Source organism: Schistocerca serialis, chromosome 7, assembly GCF_023864345.2.
Source record: "Schistocerca serialis cubense isolate TAMUIC-IGC-003099 chromosome 7, iqSchSeri2.2, whole genome shotgun sequence".
NCBI lineage: Eukaryota > Metazoa > Arthropoda > Insecta > Orthoptera > Acrididae > Schistocerca > Schistocerca serialis.
The window spans coordinates 215,509,212-215,528,340 of NC_064644.1; the positions used below are offsets into that span (position 1 = coordinate 215,509,212).

Genomic DNA, 19,129 nt, shown 5'->3' on the forward strand with positions numbered 1-19,129 from the left:
TTCAGTGTAGAGAAGATAGGACAGTGTAAGAAGTATGAATGGATTAAGAGGATCAGAAATGGCAAATGAAATGAACAATTGCGATTAAGAACTAGGAGGAAATGAGGAATAACCAAAAAGATGGGGAGGGGTGTCTGCAAGTAGTTGAATGAAGACAAAAAAACAAAGAATATAATTGAGTAAATAAATAAATGGGGCGGTTGTATAATAACAGAAGGTAAATCCAGGAGGGTTGTAGGCTGGGAAAATATATTGGAGAGCAAATCCCCATTCTGGCATTCAGAGAAACTAGTACTGACAAGGAGAGTTCCCCAGCGGTGCATTAGATATTTTTGAAACCCGATATACGGTGATGCAGGTTCAGATCCCACCCTGCAGCCATGCACCCTGATGGGGCCTTGTTTGCAAATAATTGACAAAAATAAATTTCGGAATTTTGCTTGATACTCAGTAATGTTAAAAAAAAGTCATACTACACAGACGGGTTGTATGGTGTAATGGATAAGATAATAGCTATGCATGCATGAGATTGTGAATTTGAATCTCAGTAAATTTTTCATTATTTTTAAATCTTTGTCAAAATGACTTTGATTATTATTTTTATTCAAGCAATTGGTAAATGTAATTTTTTTATTTCTATTCCTTTGTCACATCATTTTAATCACTGTATGAACTTTTTCTTTGTTTCATTTTTTCTTCATATTATTCTTTTTCCAAATGAAAGATGAAGTGATCTATTCGTATTGACTGTGCAATGCTGTGAAAAATGTTTACCAGATGTGCACCCCCTCCCCATCTTTTTGGTTATTCCTCATTTCCTCCTAGTTCTGTATGAACTTTTTCTTTATTTCATTTTTTCTTCATTTTATTCTTTTTCCAAATGAAAGATGAAATAATCTATTCATATTGACTGTGCAATGCTGTGAAAATTGTTTACCAGATGCGCAATTTTTTTCCCACGGTAATTGTCATAAAAACATATAAAACTTAACCTAAAAACCTATATCAGTATGGACAAAATAACGCAGGTGAAGATTTAAATGAAAGAATTGTTTATAAGTAAAATGAAATTAAAGCAGAATGAGAAGACCGCGGAAATGTGTGTGTGTGTGTGGGGGGGGGGGGGTGATAAAACAATAGAAATTAAACCAAAATTAATATATAAACGTAATTAAAAACACATGAACAAAGATTTCAAGTGGAAAAAGAATGATAGGAAGAAAAATGAGGAAGTTATTGTGTTAAAATGACAGAGGAATTGGAACAAAAAAAATACATTTAAACCAATTAAGAGAATAAGAATAGTGATGAAAGTCGTTTCAATAATGATTTAAAAGCAAAACAAAAAAATTACTGCCCCTGATGAGGTTTGAACCCACAACCTCTTGCATGTGAAGCTATTATCCTATCTATTATACCATGCAACACGACTATGTCATCCAAATTTTTTATTGCTATTGAGTGTCGCACAAGATTCTGAAATATTTTTTCATCACTTAGTCGCAATCGAGGGCCCACCAGAGTGAATGGCTCCAGTGTGTGATACCTAGGCTCTTAACCTCCATAACCATAAAGATGGTTTCTTAAAGTTGATCCCACCGCTGGGGACCTCTCCTTGTGAGTGTGAGGATCCAAATAGCTTTGGAGTGTAGCACACACTCAAGTCCTTAGAGACGTGCCTCAGAATGTGTTCAGAAACTGAATTCTTGTTGTCCCCAAGATGGACAGTTCTGTTTACATTCATGAGCTCACCCAATATGGGTCATTAGTATAGAAATTGCTTTGCAGTTAACACATTTTATTTCACTGCATAGTCTGTATGAAAATTGACAGAAGCCTACAGCATTGTAGGATCAAGTGTATGGTTTGCCTGTTGCCCGTGCTAGAGGCCCTTAAGGTAGTGACAAAGACAGTTTTGAGTTTTTGCAGAATTCCATGTTAGCTTGGAGTGTCACACAGATAGCCAAATTATAAAGATGGTGGAGGTTCACTATATTGAACACCAGTACCAGACAATCTGGTTCTTTCATTTCTGACCTCTGTAAATGGTGCTGATGTGTGATTCACTGCTTTAAAATGACAGTTCAGATGTTACAGTGAAATTAAAAAGGGTATTGTACCCATGCAGAGTCAGTTCAAATGGAAGCAGTGGACACTGTAATATCTGTGTATAGGCTACCATATTAACACAGCTTGTGGTCTGGCCTTGAAGTTATTGAAAGAGCATTTAAGCCTCTACATGAGTACTGTTGACAGGAGAAATGGGGTTTGAAGTAGTACAGTATTTTAGGTAGTGTTAGAAATTCAATGCTGTAGGATCAAACAAACAACAAGAGGCCCAACTTTTTTGCCTCTCTTGAAGTTTTGGGCTGCAAATAGAATACTGATAGGCTCCTAAAAAGCAAGAGGAGATGTAATACAGTGTGCAAGATGCAGTGGTATACTCTGGGGACATGGAAAATAGGTAGAATACTGTGCATGAAGCCACGTACTGTGACCTGAGCAAAAGGAAAATGTCTTGAACATCTTCATTTTAGTATATAATAGAATGTTACTCTTGTCCAAACTATTATAAGATAATGGAAATATACAGGTTGTTACAAAAAGATACAGCCAAACTTCCAGGAAACATTCCTCACACACAAATAAAGAAAAGATGTTATGTGGACATGTGTCTGGAAACGCTTAATTTCCATGTTAGAGCTCATTTTAGTTTCGTCAGTATGTACTGTTTTTCCTCAATTCACCGCCAGTTGGCCCAGTTGAAGGAAGTTAATGTTGACTTCGGTGCTTGTGTTGACATGCGACTCATTGCTCTACAGTACTAGCATCAAGCACATCAGTACGTAGCATCAACAGGTTAGTGTTCATCACGAACGTGGTTTAGCAGTCAGTGCAGTGTTTACAAATGCGGAGTCGGCAGATGCCCATTTGATGTATGGATTAGTACGGGGCAATAGCCGTGGCGTGGTACGTTTGTATCGACAGATTTCCAGAACGAAGGTGTCCCGACAGGAAGACGTTCGAAGCAATTGATCGGCGTCTTAGGGGGCACAGAACATTCCAGCCTATGACTCGCGACTGGGGAAGACCTAGAACGACGAGGACACCTGCAATGGATGAGGCAATTCTTCGTGCAGTTGACGATAACCCTAATGTCAGCGTCAGAGAAGTTGCTGCTGTACAAGGTAACATTGACCACGTCACTGTATGGAGAGTGCTACGGGAGAACCAGTTGTTTCCATACGATGTACGGCGTGTGCAGGCACTATCAGCAGCTGATTGGCCTCCACGGGTACACTTCTGCGAATGGTTCATCCAACAATGTGCCAATCCTCATTTCAGTTCAAATGTTCTCTTTACGGATGAGGCTTCATTCCAACGTGATAAAATTGTAAATTTTCACAATCAGGATGTGTGGGCTGACGAGAATCCGCACGCAATTGTGCAATCACGTCATCAACACAGATTTTCTGTGAACGTTTGGGCAGGCATTGTTGGTGATGTCTTGATTGGACCCCATGTTCTTCCACCTACGCTCAATGGAACACGTTATCATGATTTCATACGGGATACTCTACCTGTGCTGCTAGAACATGTACCTTTACAAGTACGACACAACATGTGGTTCATGCACGATGGAGCTCCTGCACATTTCAGTTGAAGTGTTCGTACGCTTCTCAACAGCAGATTCGGTGAGCGATGGATTGGTAGAGGCTGACCAATTCCGTGGCCTCCACGCTCTCCTGACCTCAACCCTCTTGACTTTCATGTATGGAGGCAGTTGAAAGCTCTTGTCTACGCAACCCTCGTACCAAATGTAGAGACTCTTCGTGCTCATATTGTGGACGGCTGTGATACAATACGCCATCCTCCGGGGCTGCATCAGCGCATCAGGGATTCCATGCGACGGAGGGTGGATGCATGTATCCTCGCTAATGGAGGACATTTTCACCATTTTCTGTTACAAAGTGTTTTAAGTCATGCTGGTACGTTCTGTTGCTGTGTGTTTCCATTCCATGATTAATGTGATTTGAAGAGAAGTAATAAAATGAGCTCTAACATGGAAAGTAAGCGTTCCCGGACCCATGTCCACGTAACATATTTTCTTTCTTTGTGTGTGAGGAATGTGTCCTGAAAGTTTGGCCGTACCTTTTTGTAACACTCTGTAAAGGCTCTAAAGGTCACGGTCAATATGTCAAACACAAGTTTACTATATACATCGCCGAAATATAGTGATGACAAGATGCTATTCCCACTATGTACATCTGTAAAATCAGCAGTTGGGTTATTTGCTTATAGAAGACAAAATAATTTTCTTGTGCTCATATGCCAGTCAGTTGACTTACACCTTTCTGGCTTCTGGCAAAATGAAAATCCAGTTTTTCAAAGTGAACTACTGCTGTTCTGATGTACTTGATATACTGTGGTCCTTCTTTTGCTTAGCAGTAAACATGAAAGTATCCGAATATATTTTCAGGATGTGGTGCCGCACAGCTCTTCTATATTTGAAAAAACTTGGTGTTATTCCCTTGAGCTGCTGGTAAAGTACTTTATTTAGACAACCGGTTTGTCATTTGACCCCAGGTTCACAAAAGTATTCACATCATCTTATGTGAATTATAAAATCTTTAACATCATGTGATGAAACCATGAGCTACACACTGTTATCATATGGTATATCGTAGTATAGTGAAATTATAGTTTAATGTGAATGAGCACACTACCTATCACTCTTTTTATGGATTGTCAATGTAATTTACATTTGTATCACCTGATGACAGTGATTTTATGAACACTTAACTTGATTCTGTGAATACTTTTCTGAACCTGTTGATGATCAGATGATTGAAACTAGTTGTGTAGATAAAGTATTTTACCTGCAGTTCAAGTTGGTAATATGACATTTTTCATGAAAATATATCTTTTTGTTTTTCTTCTTCGTGGTTTTGTGTGTGTGTGTGTGTGTGTGTGTGTGTGTGTGTGTGTGTGTGTGTCTGTCTTATAAATAAAGATCTTTTATTGTGTTTTTCAACCTTAAGTTACACAAACAATATCATAACCCTATTTGACTTCTTGGAAGTTGTACCCAGATGAATTGTTGAAACAAAGAAAAAAGAGAAACTGCTAGGGAACTAAGTTACAAACTCAAACCAACTTGTGTACACAGCTACCTGCACTTAAATTAAATAGGTACTCAATACAGTACAACTTAACAGGTGAAGGGAGGTGTTCACAGAATAAATATGTGTCCCCTAGTTATTGGAACTGAAGGTCACAGTTAAATACACAATAATATAAAGCTTGTAATTCTTAAATCTCAAGTATGAGATTGAAATTAGTCACAGTCTAAAATTGTTTGTAAGATGTATACCTCTCGGAGTAAAATATGGTATTGTAACAACAGCCAATATATTTGAGTATGGAATAACAATCTTACAGTGTTAGGGCATTCTCTTCTACAGAAGCACCTGTTCCATCAAGACCCCTGTCTGAAATGGACATTCAAGAGTTGGTGATGGCATTCAAGACATTTCTTAAGCATCCAAGCTACCGTAGTGCCCTACATGTATGTATATTTTAATTTGTTTTGTTTGTTTTTCCAGTATAGTTCTCTACATTTACATACATAAATAATACACAAGCCACCATACAGTGCATGGTGGAGGTCATTCCCTTTCCTGCTCCTCTCATAATTGTAGCAAGGGAAAAATAACTGTCTAAAAGCTTCCATATGAGCCCTGATTTCTCTTAACTTGTCTTTGCAGTACATATGAAAGATTTATGTTGGCAGCAATAAGGTAGTTCTGCCATCTGTTGCAAACACCAGCTTTCTAAACTTTTCCCTCCAGGAATTTTCATTTCAATTCATGGAGCATTTCTGTGATAAGTGTTGATCGAACTTACTGGTAACACATCTAGCTACACGACTCTCAATCGCTCCAGTGTGTTTAGTATGCATTTGAGCTAGACCACCATTCACTGTGTAGTGATGTTTAATAAAATTTATAGAATGAAAGCAGGCATAATGTATGTCATGAAATATAAAACAAAATACAATGTCAATTATAATTCAGTAAATTTACACACATCAAAAAAAGTTTTGCATCATACCGGTTCCCGGAGCTCCTGAAGATAGACGTTGGCTGTGGATATTGTATCACAGACACAGCCCCTTTGACTGTTCAGAGATGTCACTAAACCCACTCAAAGATGTAAACAACAATGTGTGAGCAGCGCCTATTAGACAGAGGGGGTCTGACAGCCGATCAGTTGCAGTCATTCCACCAGAAAGGAGGTTCACGGCTCGTGTTGTCTGTAGTTCAACCATGCCTAGACGATCAGTACTGCAGTTCGATCGCGTCCGCATTGTTACTTTGTGCCAGGAAGGGCTCTCAACAAGGGAAGTGTCCAAGCATCTCGGAGTGAACCAAAGCGATGTTGTTCGGACATGGAGGAGATTCAGAGAGACGGGAACTGTTGATGACATGCCTCGCTCAGACCGTCCAAGGGCTACTATTGCAGTCTATGGCCCCTAACTATGGATTATGCCTTGGAGGAACCCTGACAGGAATGCCACCGTGTTGAATAATGCTTTTCGTGCAACCACAGGACATTGTGTTACAACTCAAACTGTGCACAACAGGCTGCATGATGCGCAACTTCACTCCCATCGTCGATGGTGAGGTCTATCTTTGCAACCATGACACCATGCAGTGCAGTACAGATGGGCCCAACAACATGCTGAATGGACCGCTCAGGATCGACATCACATGCTCTTCACCAATGAGTGTTGCATATGCCTTCAACCAGACAATTGTTGGAGACGTGTTTGGAGGCAACCTGGTCAGGCTGAACGCCTTAGACACACTGTCCAGCGAGTGCAGCAAGGTGGAGGTTTCCTGCTGTTTTGGGGTGGCATTATGTGGGACCGACATACGCCCTGGTGGTCTTGGAAGGCACCATAATGGCTGTATGATATGTGAATGCCATCCTCCTGCTGATAGTGCAACCATATCGGTGACATATTGCTGAGGCATTCGTCTTCATGGACGACAATTTGCGCCCCCATTGTGCACATCTTGTGAATGACTTCCTTCAGGATGATGACATCGCTCGACTAGAGTGGCCAGCATTTTCTTCAGACATGAACCCTATCTAACATGCCTGGGATAGATTGAAAAGGGCTCTTTATGGATGACGTGGGGGATCTACACCGAATTTCTGTTGAGGAGTGGGACAATCACCAACAGTGCCTTGAGGAACTTGTGGATAGTATGCCACAACGAACACAGGCACGCGTCAATGCAAGAGGACGTGCTACTGGGTATTAGAGCTGCCGCGTGTACAGCAATCTGGACTACCACCTCTGAAGGTCTTGCTGTATGGTCGTACAACATACGATGTGTGGTTTTCATGAGCAATATAAAGGGCAGAAATGCTTACATTGATCTCTGTTCCAATTTTCTGTGCAGGTTCCACAACTCTTGGAACAGAGATGATGCAAAACTTTTTTTGACTTTTGTATTTGTTTCAAGTATAGAAATATATACCTTTTTTATATGTGTAGTGCAATGGGAAGATATTTTATTTGTAACACTCAATGTCTCTATTCTAGATCTCCCCTCCTACAATTCTCATGTTCTTTGGTGTGTGTACTGTGTCTAAGAAAACATTCTTAATTATGCATGTCATTTAAATTAATATATTATAGTTGTATAGATAATGCCTAGTTCAGTGATATGAATGAATTATCAATAGTTTATGCAGAATTAGTTGATATACTGTGTGTAGAAGAGTTCATCAGTGCTCTGGATTAGTGCATCAAATAAGGACAGCAGATGGTCCTACCATCAAGATCTGCACTCTGGCATTAATACAAAACCAATACTTCACTCAACAAATGTCATCTACATGCCATGTGTTACAATATGACTCTGAGTAGTTCAGAGTCAAATACCTGGTTTTCAAACTCAACAGAACTTTGAATGATGTGAATAACACAACTTTGAACCATTGTGTCCTAGCATGACCTTTAAGAGCCTCTTCATAAATCAAGAAGTCAACTTGAAACTGAATGTCATTGAATCACATTTAAATCAATGCGTAGCTCGTTTGACCACAATGTTGAGTCAGATAAAGTGTTCAGTATGTTATTGGGCTCAAGATAGCAATTTCTGCTTATCACCTGTCTGTAACCTTACGGTTCAAAATTGTTAGGGGTGCACCGAATACATGAAACAGAAGCATATCCATGAAGCCCAGATTTTTTTGTATTCACATTAGTCTAACCACGTCTCGAACTTATTTTAAGAGTGCCGCTGCTGAACACTATTTATCAAAGCACAGCACATCCTAACTGCAGTTTTATGGGTCTTCTGTGTTTTTCTTATTTTATATTACTTGATGCAACAGTATTTAGTGAAAACAAGAAATGATTGCATGTGTTAGAATTAACACCACACACAAAATCTCATCATTAAAGCTTGACAAATATTTACAGCCAGTGTATGTCATGCGAAATAAGAATTCCCTGTTGGTAGCATTACAGAAGACTGATCGTCACAGTGGACTGTTCATAAGCTTGTGGATAGTCTTTTCTCCATGTTTTCAATTATGTGGCTCTCAGTCTCTCTCGTTCAAATGAATTCTCCAAAAACAATACAGTAGAACAAAGTTCTTGAAATATGATTCGCTCTTTCAGCTGTGTGAGAGCTCTGTCTCAGATTAGTCTTTGTGTGAATTGATTTTATCAAATTAATACAGATAAATAACTGCACTGTCAGGATATTTGCCCCCCCCCCCCCCCCTCCCCCTGTGGGTCCAGTACTGTTGCGTACAGTAGCTAACACTAGCAATGGGCGTAAATATTCTGGAGTGGCACAAACACAGCTGACTTCCACCAATCAGAGAGGAACAAGTAAAAATGTGCAGGCTATTACGTAACATGTCCTATGCTCTGAATATTTGCTGTCATAGGCTGATGAGATCACGCGACATAATTTATGATTGACTGATAACGCACACTCCAATCTCGATTCAGACCTCCTCATAAGCCACCACTACGAGAACAGTTCTCACCCCATCAGTTCCTCGAATTACTGTCACCTCTCAGAGCTGGGAGACTACACCTGCCCCCTTGATGGGGGCACTTCCCTCCCTGTTGCTCCCACACCACCTACTGCAGAAGCTAGAATGCTGCACTTGATGGAATTTGTATTTAAACTTTAGTAATACAAAACTATACAGTGCACTTTGTTCTCTGTGGGGTTTCACTACCCTTTCCCGGCGGCTCCCCCAATCCCACCATTTCCCGGCAGCTCCCCCGATCCCACCCTTTCCCGGCGGCTCCCTCAATCCCACACTCTTCCGGCAGCACCCCCCAACCCATTTTTTCTGAGTACCACCTCCCAACCCATCTTTTCCGCAGCTCCAGCCCCCCCCCCCCTCAGCCGTCCTTCCCTGGTGGCTCCCCTTCAAGCAGTTCTCCTCTGGTAGTGCCCCACCTCCCTCACCCATCCTTCCCTAGTACTTCCTCTGAACCTATGCTTCCCTGCTTACCTGGTAGCTCCTCTTACCCCACAATTCCACGGTAGCTCCCCCTCACACCACACTTCCACAGTAGCTCCCCCCAATCCACTTTCCTCAGGTAGCTCCACCACTAACCTACTCCCCCCAACTCGGTCTTCCTTTCCCCTCCCCATTCATCTCACTCTCATTATTTCCCACCCTCTCCCCACAAACTGTGCTCACTCTCATTTCTTCTCACCCCCTACAAACTCTGGTCACTGCTCATACAAACTTTGCTCAGTCTTGTTTCTTCTTACCCTCTAGTAACTACTCCCACTCTCGTTTCTTCTCACCCTCTACAAATTCTGCCCACTTTCCTTATCTCTGCCCTCCTCCCCTCCCCTCTCTTCCCACTCTCAGTTTTTCCTCCCCCCTCTGCTACACTCTGCCCACTCTCATTGTTTTTCCTCCTCCCTCCCCTACACTCTGCCCACTCTTGTTTCTCCCCACCCGCCACCCCCCACACTGTACCCACTCTCATTTCTTCTTGGCCCTCAATTGCCCATTTTCGTTTCACCTCCCTCCTACTGCCACTCACTCTGTCTACTCTCATTCCCCCACCCCACCCCACACCCCACCCCACCCCATCCCACCCTCACTGTCTCTGGCCATTCTTGTTCTTTCCTCCTACCACAAACACTCTATTCTCCATTTGCCTTCTCGACCCCCCCCCCCCCCCCCTCTCTCTCTCTCTCTCTCTCTCTCTCTCTCTCTCTCTCTCTCTCTCTCTCTCTCTCCCCCTTCCACCCCACCCTCACTGTCTCTGGCCATTCTTGTTCTTTCCTCCTACCACAAACACTCTATTCTCCATTTGCCTTCTCGACCCCCCCCCCCCCCCTCTCTCTCTCTCTCTCTCTCTCTCTCTCTCTCTCTCTCTCTCTCTCTCTCGTGTGTGTGTGTGTGTGTGTGTGTGTGTGTGTGTGTGTATTGCACAAAATCATGACTCTGATATTGTGTATTTTCTCACAGAGACTGAATCGAGCAGAAGTAGTAGAGAATATCATACAGGCCACACCTGGATTGCTGGATGATCCTATAGCAATTTCCATTCTACAGGAACCAGAGTTGCTTGTGCATCTTGAGAATGCTGACACGGTTAGGAGGTGAGACGAAACTTACTGCTCAAATTTGAATACATTGTATGTAATATTTTAAGAGAGACTGCTGCCTTAATTTACTGCAGTTGTATGACGTATTTTGTCATATTCAATGGATTAAGTTTTGTGCTGAGTGCTTATCAACAAAAATGGGATGTGAAGGATATAAATAGCTTATGTAAAGAAGCCACTTCTTGTTATAATGAGTATTTTGCATTGTTTGACAGGTTTTTTGAAAGAGACTGATTTTGAAAACTGGTTGCTACGTCTGTGGAGCAGATATTAGTAAAATGTATGCAACATTTGTGTCAGAAGAGGAGTGTGTAAATAGCAAATGACAAAACAAACATAAAACATGGCTGATAGATGGGTACACTTCAACACTTACAGTGAAACCCCGAACTAAAGAATTCTCTTTTAAGAAAATCCTGCTTTAACAAATATATCTGTCGGTCCTGCCAAAACTCCCATAAGAACAGTGTTGTTCCTCACCACTTGTAGTAAGCCCCCTTTCTAGGAAAGGTGATCTTTTAAGGAATAAACTGGATATATTATGCAAATTAAAAAATCCAGTTTTTACACAATTTGTAACAAGTCTGAGTGAGTTTAAGATTTCTTTCAGCTTCACACAGGCCGTTCTTTGTATCATGTGATGCAGTAAATGATAAGCAGTTCAATCAGTCGACATATTCCTAGGTTGTAGTCAATAACTCGACTTCCCTTGTAGGGATGCAGAAGATGAGTTGAACGAATTTGAAATAGATTTCTGCCCTGCCTAATATGTGACTTAGGTCACATAATCTGAAGTCACTGAGTCTACAAAGTGAGAATAGGATAGTTGTGTGTTTATTGAAGTCTGAAAGGTATACATTTTACTTTTGTGGGATTATGGCCTGTGAATGACGAAAGCTTACGAGGACTAGACTAAACTGTGACCTCTTGATATCAATGATTTCTGTGAAGGCTACTTTTTGGTAACTGCAGTTTTTGGTTTCAGTTTGTCACAATTATAATCACAATTTACAAATTCACAACAACATTTATAGCAGTTTCTGTGATTTAACTCCCTAACCATTACACTTTTGATTCATTGCAAGTAGCAACTAATAGATATTGGCAAGTAAGTTTGCTGAGTGTTATTTCTGTCTTGGTGAAGTGTGTCAGTGCAATGGGAATGGTATTTTCTAGCCTGTAAGGTGTGCAAACTGAGTATTTCAAGAATGTGTTGGTGAAGCATTATGCAGTTTGAAAGGGATGATAAATATACATGAAATGCATTTCAGTGAATAATGAATATTTCATTCTCCCTTTTTTTAAAAGCTCATGTCCCTAAATTTTCTGCCAAGTAGTAGTTGATAGAGACTTGTTTATGCATGTAACATTAGGCCACACTATAGGTTAGTCAGTTAACCACAGCCTCTATTTGGCGTTCACATCCATTTGCTTCTCCAACTCTCAAACAAATTATCACCATTCAACCTAACCTAGACCTCGGGCTATGCTACACAACCAATATTCTGGAGGGGGAGGGGGAGGGGGGGGGGGATGAAGCATCCAGTATCACTCTCTAGCCAAACATGAGAGTGCCTGCTACCAGGTAAAACACCAAATGTTACCCTTTTCTCATAGCATATTATCTTCTTAGTTAATTTCTTTGACCCTAGGTAAGTGACACATCCATGCATGAGATGCAAGGTTCTTGGAATGAAGTACAAACATCAGTCAACAGAAGTCACATGGCTTTGAATTTTAAATGCTGCTTTTAATTGCTACTTGCGACTGGTTAGTGAAAACACAGACAGACTTGATAGTGTGGCACTAGGCTCTCAAAAAGAAGCATTAACTACAGCCAACATACAGCACATAGTATTAATGTTAAATGCTATGTTTAGTTGTGACAGTAATCGCAGTCAGATACTGTAAAGCTGCTATTGTGAAAACTGTGACTTCTCATTCACTATGATTAATAACAGATAGGTATTTCTTTACCCACCCCTACAGCTTATAGTTTAACCAAAGCTGATCAACTCACTGAAATGAATGATGTGAAAGACACATTCTTAAAATAACTAACACATCTTATAATTCTTGTTATGTATTTGGTGTAACAAATAAGTGTTAGCACTTTGTCATTTCTCATAAACATATTTTCAATGAAAAACTTTTATTACAATATTCTTAAAACCTAGGTCATAGCTCTCCTTTTTGCTAGTTATGTTCACTAATCTCGTTTCATCTCTGTAGTTTTATGATTGGTGCTATAGAATGCGTATTCGTTGTTAACTTCATTTTAACTTCTATTAATTTACTGGTTTTTTTTTCTCAGTGCTCCTTTTATAAGTTATTGATTATCTGCAGAACATCTCCGCTTTGCAGCGTATAGTAAGATGAATAGTTTGCTGCCATGTATTTAAACAGTCAGTTGGTACCACTTTGAATTGTTAATTGTTACATCACTAACATTGTAATACATGAGTACTTGTACAGGAAAAATTAAATTATATTTGTTTTGGTTTTCCATATTATATTAAAATTTATTGCCTCTTTAGGTTTAATGAGGTAATCACTGACTAGTTGCTGTGATTTACCCTACCTTGTACATAGACCATTTATAGTTTATTTAAATGAACATTGCTTCATCATATCTGCAGAGCTACATGCTGCGAGGTAATCACAACCCTATATCTTCAGTCACAAAGTTATAACATCTGCTTTTACATTTGGACATGTATTGACAGGTCTCTATCAGTATCCAGCACAATCAAAGTAAGTCACCCTGTAGTTTACTAGATTGGAGAATTTTTCACAAATGGGAAACAAAATTCACTACTGCTACTGTTCAAACACGTCTTTGGTAGGAAGAATCTCCTCAGCCCCTTATGAACCTGACAATGCTATTGTGCCTCTCCAAATCCACCCCCATAACACAGTATAGGTCATCCCTTGTGTGTTCTTCATCGCTACAGCCCTGGGTGAGGCTTGGCTTCTTCAGTGATCTTCCTCCACATTTCTCGGTTGTTTGCTGCTCTTTTCAACCCCTGGACTCCGATACTGGGGAGATCCGATATTACGTCATCAATCCATCTTCTTCCAGGTTTCCCTTTTTGCCTAGCTGAATGTATCACACCTTTCATCACTTTTTCTTTGCAGTTCTATCCTCTGCCACACTCCCCATGTGTCCTAGCCATTGTATTCACTGTGATTTCACAAATTTGAAGGAGGAAAGAGCATGACCAAAATCCAGCGACCTGCCTTATCTCATGCACATACCCATCATCTCCCTCCTTCCCCTCTTTCAGCCCATCGCATCCCCATAATGCAGTTTATATAGCCTTAAAATAATATTTTTAGTATCTGGCAATTTTGCCAACACCTCCAACGCACAAACTGTTAGTCCACGAGAGGATAAAAAATTAATGGGCACTTTCTCCTCAGAAATTGAAGTAATTTAATTTTGTACTGGGAACCATTTTCACTAGAGGTCACAGCTTTTGATGTTACTTAGAGGAAGAGAGAGAGAGAGAGAGAGTGTGCAGGGGGGAGCACTAGCTTTAAATTTCCCCCATCCCCACTCCACCTTCCTCACACCCCATCCAGTTACAATTTTTAGTACATTGTTCATGGGACCACTGTACAAAAATTTGTGACTACATGAATTTTCCCCCCTAATTTTCTTTGTTGACTGGACTACACCCATAAGCTGGAAAGCAAGAGAGTGAAGAATGCCGAAAAATTGGAAGAAGACGACCAGATAAAGAAACGGAAGCGCTTGGAAGAGTCTATATGTAGACAGATGTTGATTTCGTGTGCCAACATATTTGCATGTATTATAGCAAGTGTAGTGTGTTCTTTGTTTCAGTAATATTATGCATTTGTTGATGTAACAAGGGGAGTGCCTGAAGAAATTGGCAATATACCGTTTTTACCCGATTATAAGATGACCCTTATTGTAAGACAACCCCCACCGCCCCCCCCCCTTTTTTTTTTTTTAAGATCCTCCTTAGAAAAATTTATTTTTAACACATTCTGAATAATCAAAATTACAAACTGTTTATTGACATAAAGTATACACTTGAAATGTTAAAATAATGCCTATTCTAAATTTGTCATTTATTGATTGTCTACATTTTGATAGTACAAGGAGAAATAAAAGAAATGAAAAGAAGTGGTTTACATTAATTTGTGGGCCATTTTCTTTTTTACTTTCTTCACTTACTTACTGTCCGCCCCCGGTAGCTGAGTGGTCAGCGTGACAGACTGTCAATCCTAAGGGCCCGGGTTCGATTTCCGGCTGGGTCGGAGATTTTCTCCGCTCAGGGACTGGGTGTCGTGTTGTCCAAATCATCATCATTTCATCCTCATCGACGCGCAGGTCGCCGAAGTGGCGTCAACTCGAAAGACCTGCACCAGGCGACCGGTCTACCCGACGGGAGGCCCTAGCCACACAACATTTCATTTCATTTCACTTACTTACCGTGTTGTCTTTGGTATCATTATTTTTAATTATTATCATCCTAATAGCACACCTGTGAAATTTATATCTCCGTTGTCACAAATATTTGGCTGTTTCTGTTGAATATTTTGTAATTTCTGAGGTTGTAGGTACCATGAGACCTGAGAGCACAGCTGCTTTTATCCAAATACGTATCAGATTTCACTCCTATCTGAATGTTACAGTGTCTCTTGCTTCCAAACGTTATCTGCCTGCCACCCTCTCACTGGCTGCATTAAACCAACAGCTGACGTATCCCGTTTTGTTCCCATCAGTATCATGTTGAGCATCGACAAGATTGCAGCATGAAACACATAAGTATGCTACTGACCGCATCCTGACTTTTACCATCTCCTGCAGAAATGAATTCCAACAACAACAACTTAAACCTAAATAAAATATGGCATTCACAATTCACTCTGATTTCCAAACTTTTGCTCGTCCCATGATTTACCAACATCTGTTAGTATTATTTCCACGGTGGTCTCACCACTTTAATGTAGTCTCTCAGCAACAATTACAGTCAGTTTAATACATTTTACTTCATTTGTTAGACATTTCATCCTGAATTAATTTTCCTTCATATTTCATCTGAATGTCACCATCATGTTCTAAAGCTGATTAAAAGTTGGTAACATTTTTACCTGGTATTCCAGTACATGAAGAGGACCAAATTTCTCAATTGTGACCCAGTTAGTAGTTCATTACAGTCTCTCATAATGAAATAAAATATTGATCTGGCTTCATAATCAAGTAATGTTTTTTGAAGGACAACATTTCCACTTTTGAATGTTTGCACACTGTATTTATACATTTGTGAGAACTTTTACTGCAAACCTGTTCAGATATAACAAGACTTTGTAAGAGGAAAGAAGTTAGTGCTGTTTCCTTCTGCGTTTCGAAAAATTTTCAAATTTTAAGTACAGCAACAGATTGTTGTATTGACTTGTTCATAGTTTCTCAAATTCACTTGCTCTAGTGCCACGTGAGTGAAATGCCAAGTGACTGTTCAAGCAGCAACGACACTGTATCGAGTACTTTAGAGTATCAGGAAATTTTGAGCCTGTCCGAACGTGAGTATCGTTTGCTTGGTCCTGCCCTTCCAAAATTTTCAAAATAACACTGCACGTAACCTCAATATCAGAAGCTTCATCTGCAAGACGACCTCTTACAAATGTTAACCTCAGCAGCAACAGTTTAAGCTGTGAATATAAGATGACCCTGTATTTTTCGAATGACAAATTTGGGGAAAAAACTTATGCCTGTAATCGGGTAAATATGGTAAATTATTATTATTATTATTATTATTTAATGGGGCCGGATGTGTGACATGGATGTAGAGTTGTTCTTGCAGTTGAACTGTAATAGCAGTAATTAAAGTAGAATGTTTTTTATTGAGTGTATATGAAAAAAAGCTTTTAAGATGTAATAATTTGTCTATTGTTTCATCAGAATTGCAGAAGCTCATCCGGCACTTGCGGAAGCAGCTGGCCATATTGCAGCTGCTGTACAGGAGGAAGCGGCGACCAGTTCTCATCCTACAGATCTACCTGGCTCGAGCTCTGGGTATTCGTACTCTCTCGACGGGCTCAGCGATGATGACGAAATGGATTCTTCTCAGGTACTGAGTACTTCGGAGTACTCATACTACTCACTCGACGAGCTCAGTGAAGATGAGGATGTGGACTCCTCCCATTTATTGAATTCTTCGGATTACTACTACTGGCTTCAGCATGGAAGCAGTGATAGTGAAGATGGTGATGTTGGTCAGGAACTAGGTGCCTCTCAGGTACAGGGCACAAATACTCGTCATTTCTCTGACTCAAGCGTCACACCAGACTCGTCAGTTCCGAGCTCAGGCAGCTCAGAGTCACTCCATCGAGTCAGTGATGGCTGTGATACACATGGGACACACGACTCGCAGGTACTACTTTCATCTGTGGTGCGTTATTAATATTATGCCACTGGGAATTTCTTGTCTATCTGCACTTCATCAAATCCCAGAGCTTCACTTTTTCTAATTGCGAGTGTGTGCATGGGACAGGAGCATATGTGAAATGTGCTTGTGATATCTCAAAGCAGTTCTGTGCTTAAAATATCAACAGTAATTTTGAAAAACAAATTAATCTTTAAACAATTGTGTAACCAGCATAGACATTTTCTGAGTATGCTGCAGCAGTCTTGAAAGCACTGGTATGGGTAATACCAAATAGAATACCCAAGAGCACAGTTTCTTAATGAAGTTGTGAGGATGGTTTGATGTGTACAAAGGAGTTTTAGACACCTTGACATAAAGAAGGAAGAATGTCTTTTTGTCAGTGTCAGTTTGACACACACTAATTGAAAGTGTGTAAATGTTTTCACGTAGACGTGAGTCAGATTTGCTTTTATTGTTATCTGCCAGAATAATTCAAACTTAATATTTCATCTGCTGTTTTTGTCCATAATGTAGTCATTGTTTTTATTTTCTTACATTGTTGGACATTTTTGCAGTGTTTGGCATTTTGTGGAACATGGCATTATTTTAAGCAACTGATAGATCAAAACAATTGGAGGGAGAAAAACGTTTTTTGGTGTATTCTGAAACCTCTTCTACACTTGAATAAACTAAAAATGTGTTAGCACAATGTTCTTTTGTAAACTGCTGATTATTTTCATTTGTTATGCTGGTATTTGATGATATCTAACTACTTCTGAAAATTCTTTGCTTTTTCAATTTCAAGGCAGATTTTTAAAATTATTTTGTAAAGTAAAGCTCTGTAGATCACATGAGCCCTCATCCGTAGAGTTGTCAGATTACAGTTGAGTCCACTGCTTCCCTGAATCCATTAAGGCAAAGGCAAATGGCAGGATGATTCCTTGGAAAAATGAATACTTTTCCAATCATGCAATGGAAAATCCTGTATAGAATAACAATGATATGGGAAGGATAGATTGCTACTCACCACATAGAGGAGGCATTGAGTTGCAGATAGACACAATGAAAAATACTGCTAAAATATTAAGCTGTTGGACAAAGCCTTCTTCTGAAACAGAAAAAAAAAAAAAAAAAAACACACACACACACACACACTCTCTCTCTTTCCTAAAAACACAACTCACTCACACATGGCCACTGTCTCCCATGCAGTAGTGCCAAGAGTCTCTCTCTCTCTCTCTCTCTCTCTCTCTCTCTCTCTCTCTCTCTCTCTCTCTGTGTGTGTGTGTGTGTGTGTGTGTGTGTGTGTGTGTGTGTGTGTGTGTGATATTTCAAAAGGAGGGCTTTTTTTGCTTGGAAACTTAAATGTTTAGAAGAGTTTTATATTGTGCTTGTCTGCAACTCAGCGCCGCCTGTATGTGCTGAGTAGCAATCTATCCTTTTCATATTTTTGCTCTTCCAAATCATAGGCATCGACAATGGGGGGGGGGGGGGGGGGGGGGGGAGGAGGAGACAGTTGACACCTCCTGGAATCATGGGCACAGATTTTTTTATTCTTTACAGCATTCTCGCTGAGTTCTAGATATGGTTCTCTGTCATTGTATTACACTGTAGATGAGTGCGATGTAAAATTGTGGCTTTAGTAATCGCTGTATAACTTAGGTTTGTTTGGTTGTTAGGCTGGTGAAGGGGAATTGTGTCTCTTGCTTCATGCAGAGTAGTTTTGGCACTGTACTGCAGTCGAGGTAATTGTGAAGGTTTATGAAACACGTGCCAGAATACTCCCCAATACATTCTCTACCTCTACCTCATACTCTTCTTCTACAGAAATAGCCATGCTGAGAAGTGTATTCTGGCGAATATTCCCAGAACAAAATAAAAATGGCTGCAATATTCCTGGCCAACATGTTCCCAATTTCCATAAGAACATCCCTTTTATTGTCACATAACTTGAACACAACAGTGGTTTACTGTATACCTAGTCAAAGAAGACCTGTTACAGATTGCCAATACCATACTATTGTTTTATAATAGCGGAGTGATCATAATGGG

At 40.1% G+C, this 19,129-nt stretch overlaps 1 protein-coding gene across 1 annotated transcript in view; it reads left to right on the top strand.

Moving 5' to 3' along the window:
- LOC126412534 (ubiquitin-like protein 7) overlaps positions 1-19,129 on the top strand; it is a 69,110-nt gene that overhangs the window by 22,322 nt on the left and 27,659 nt on the right. The window contains exons 3-5 of the mRNA XM_050082177.1: positions 5,466-5,569; positions 10,540-10,673; positions 16,612-16,780. Coding sequence (XP_049938134.1) covers positions 5,466-5,569; positions 10,540-10,673; positions 16,612-16,780 — 407 coding nt within the window. The remainder of the gene's footprint in view (positions 1-5,465; positions 5,570-10,539; positions 10,674-16,611; positions 16,781-19,129) is intronic.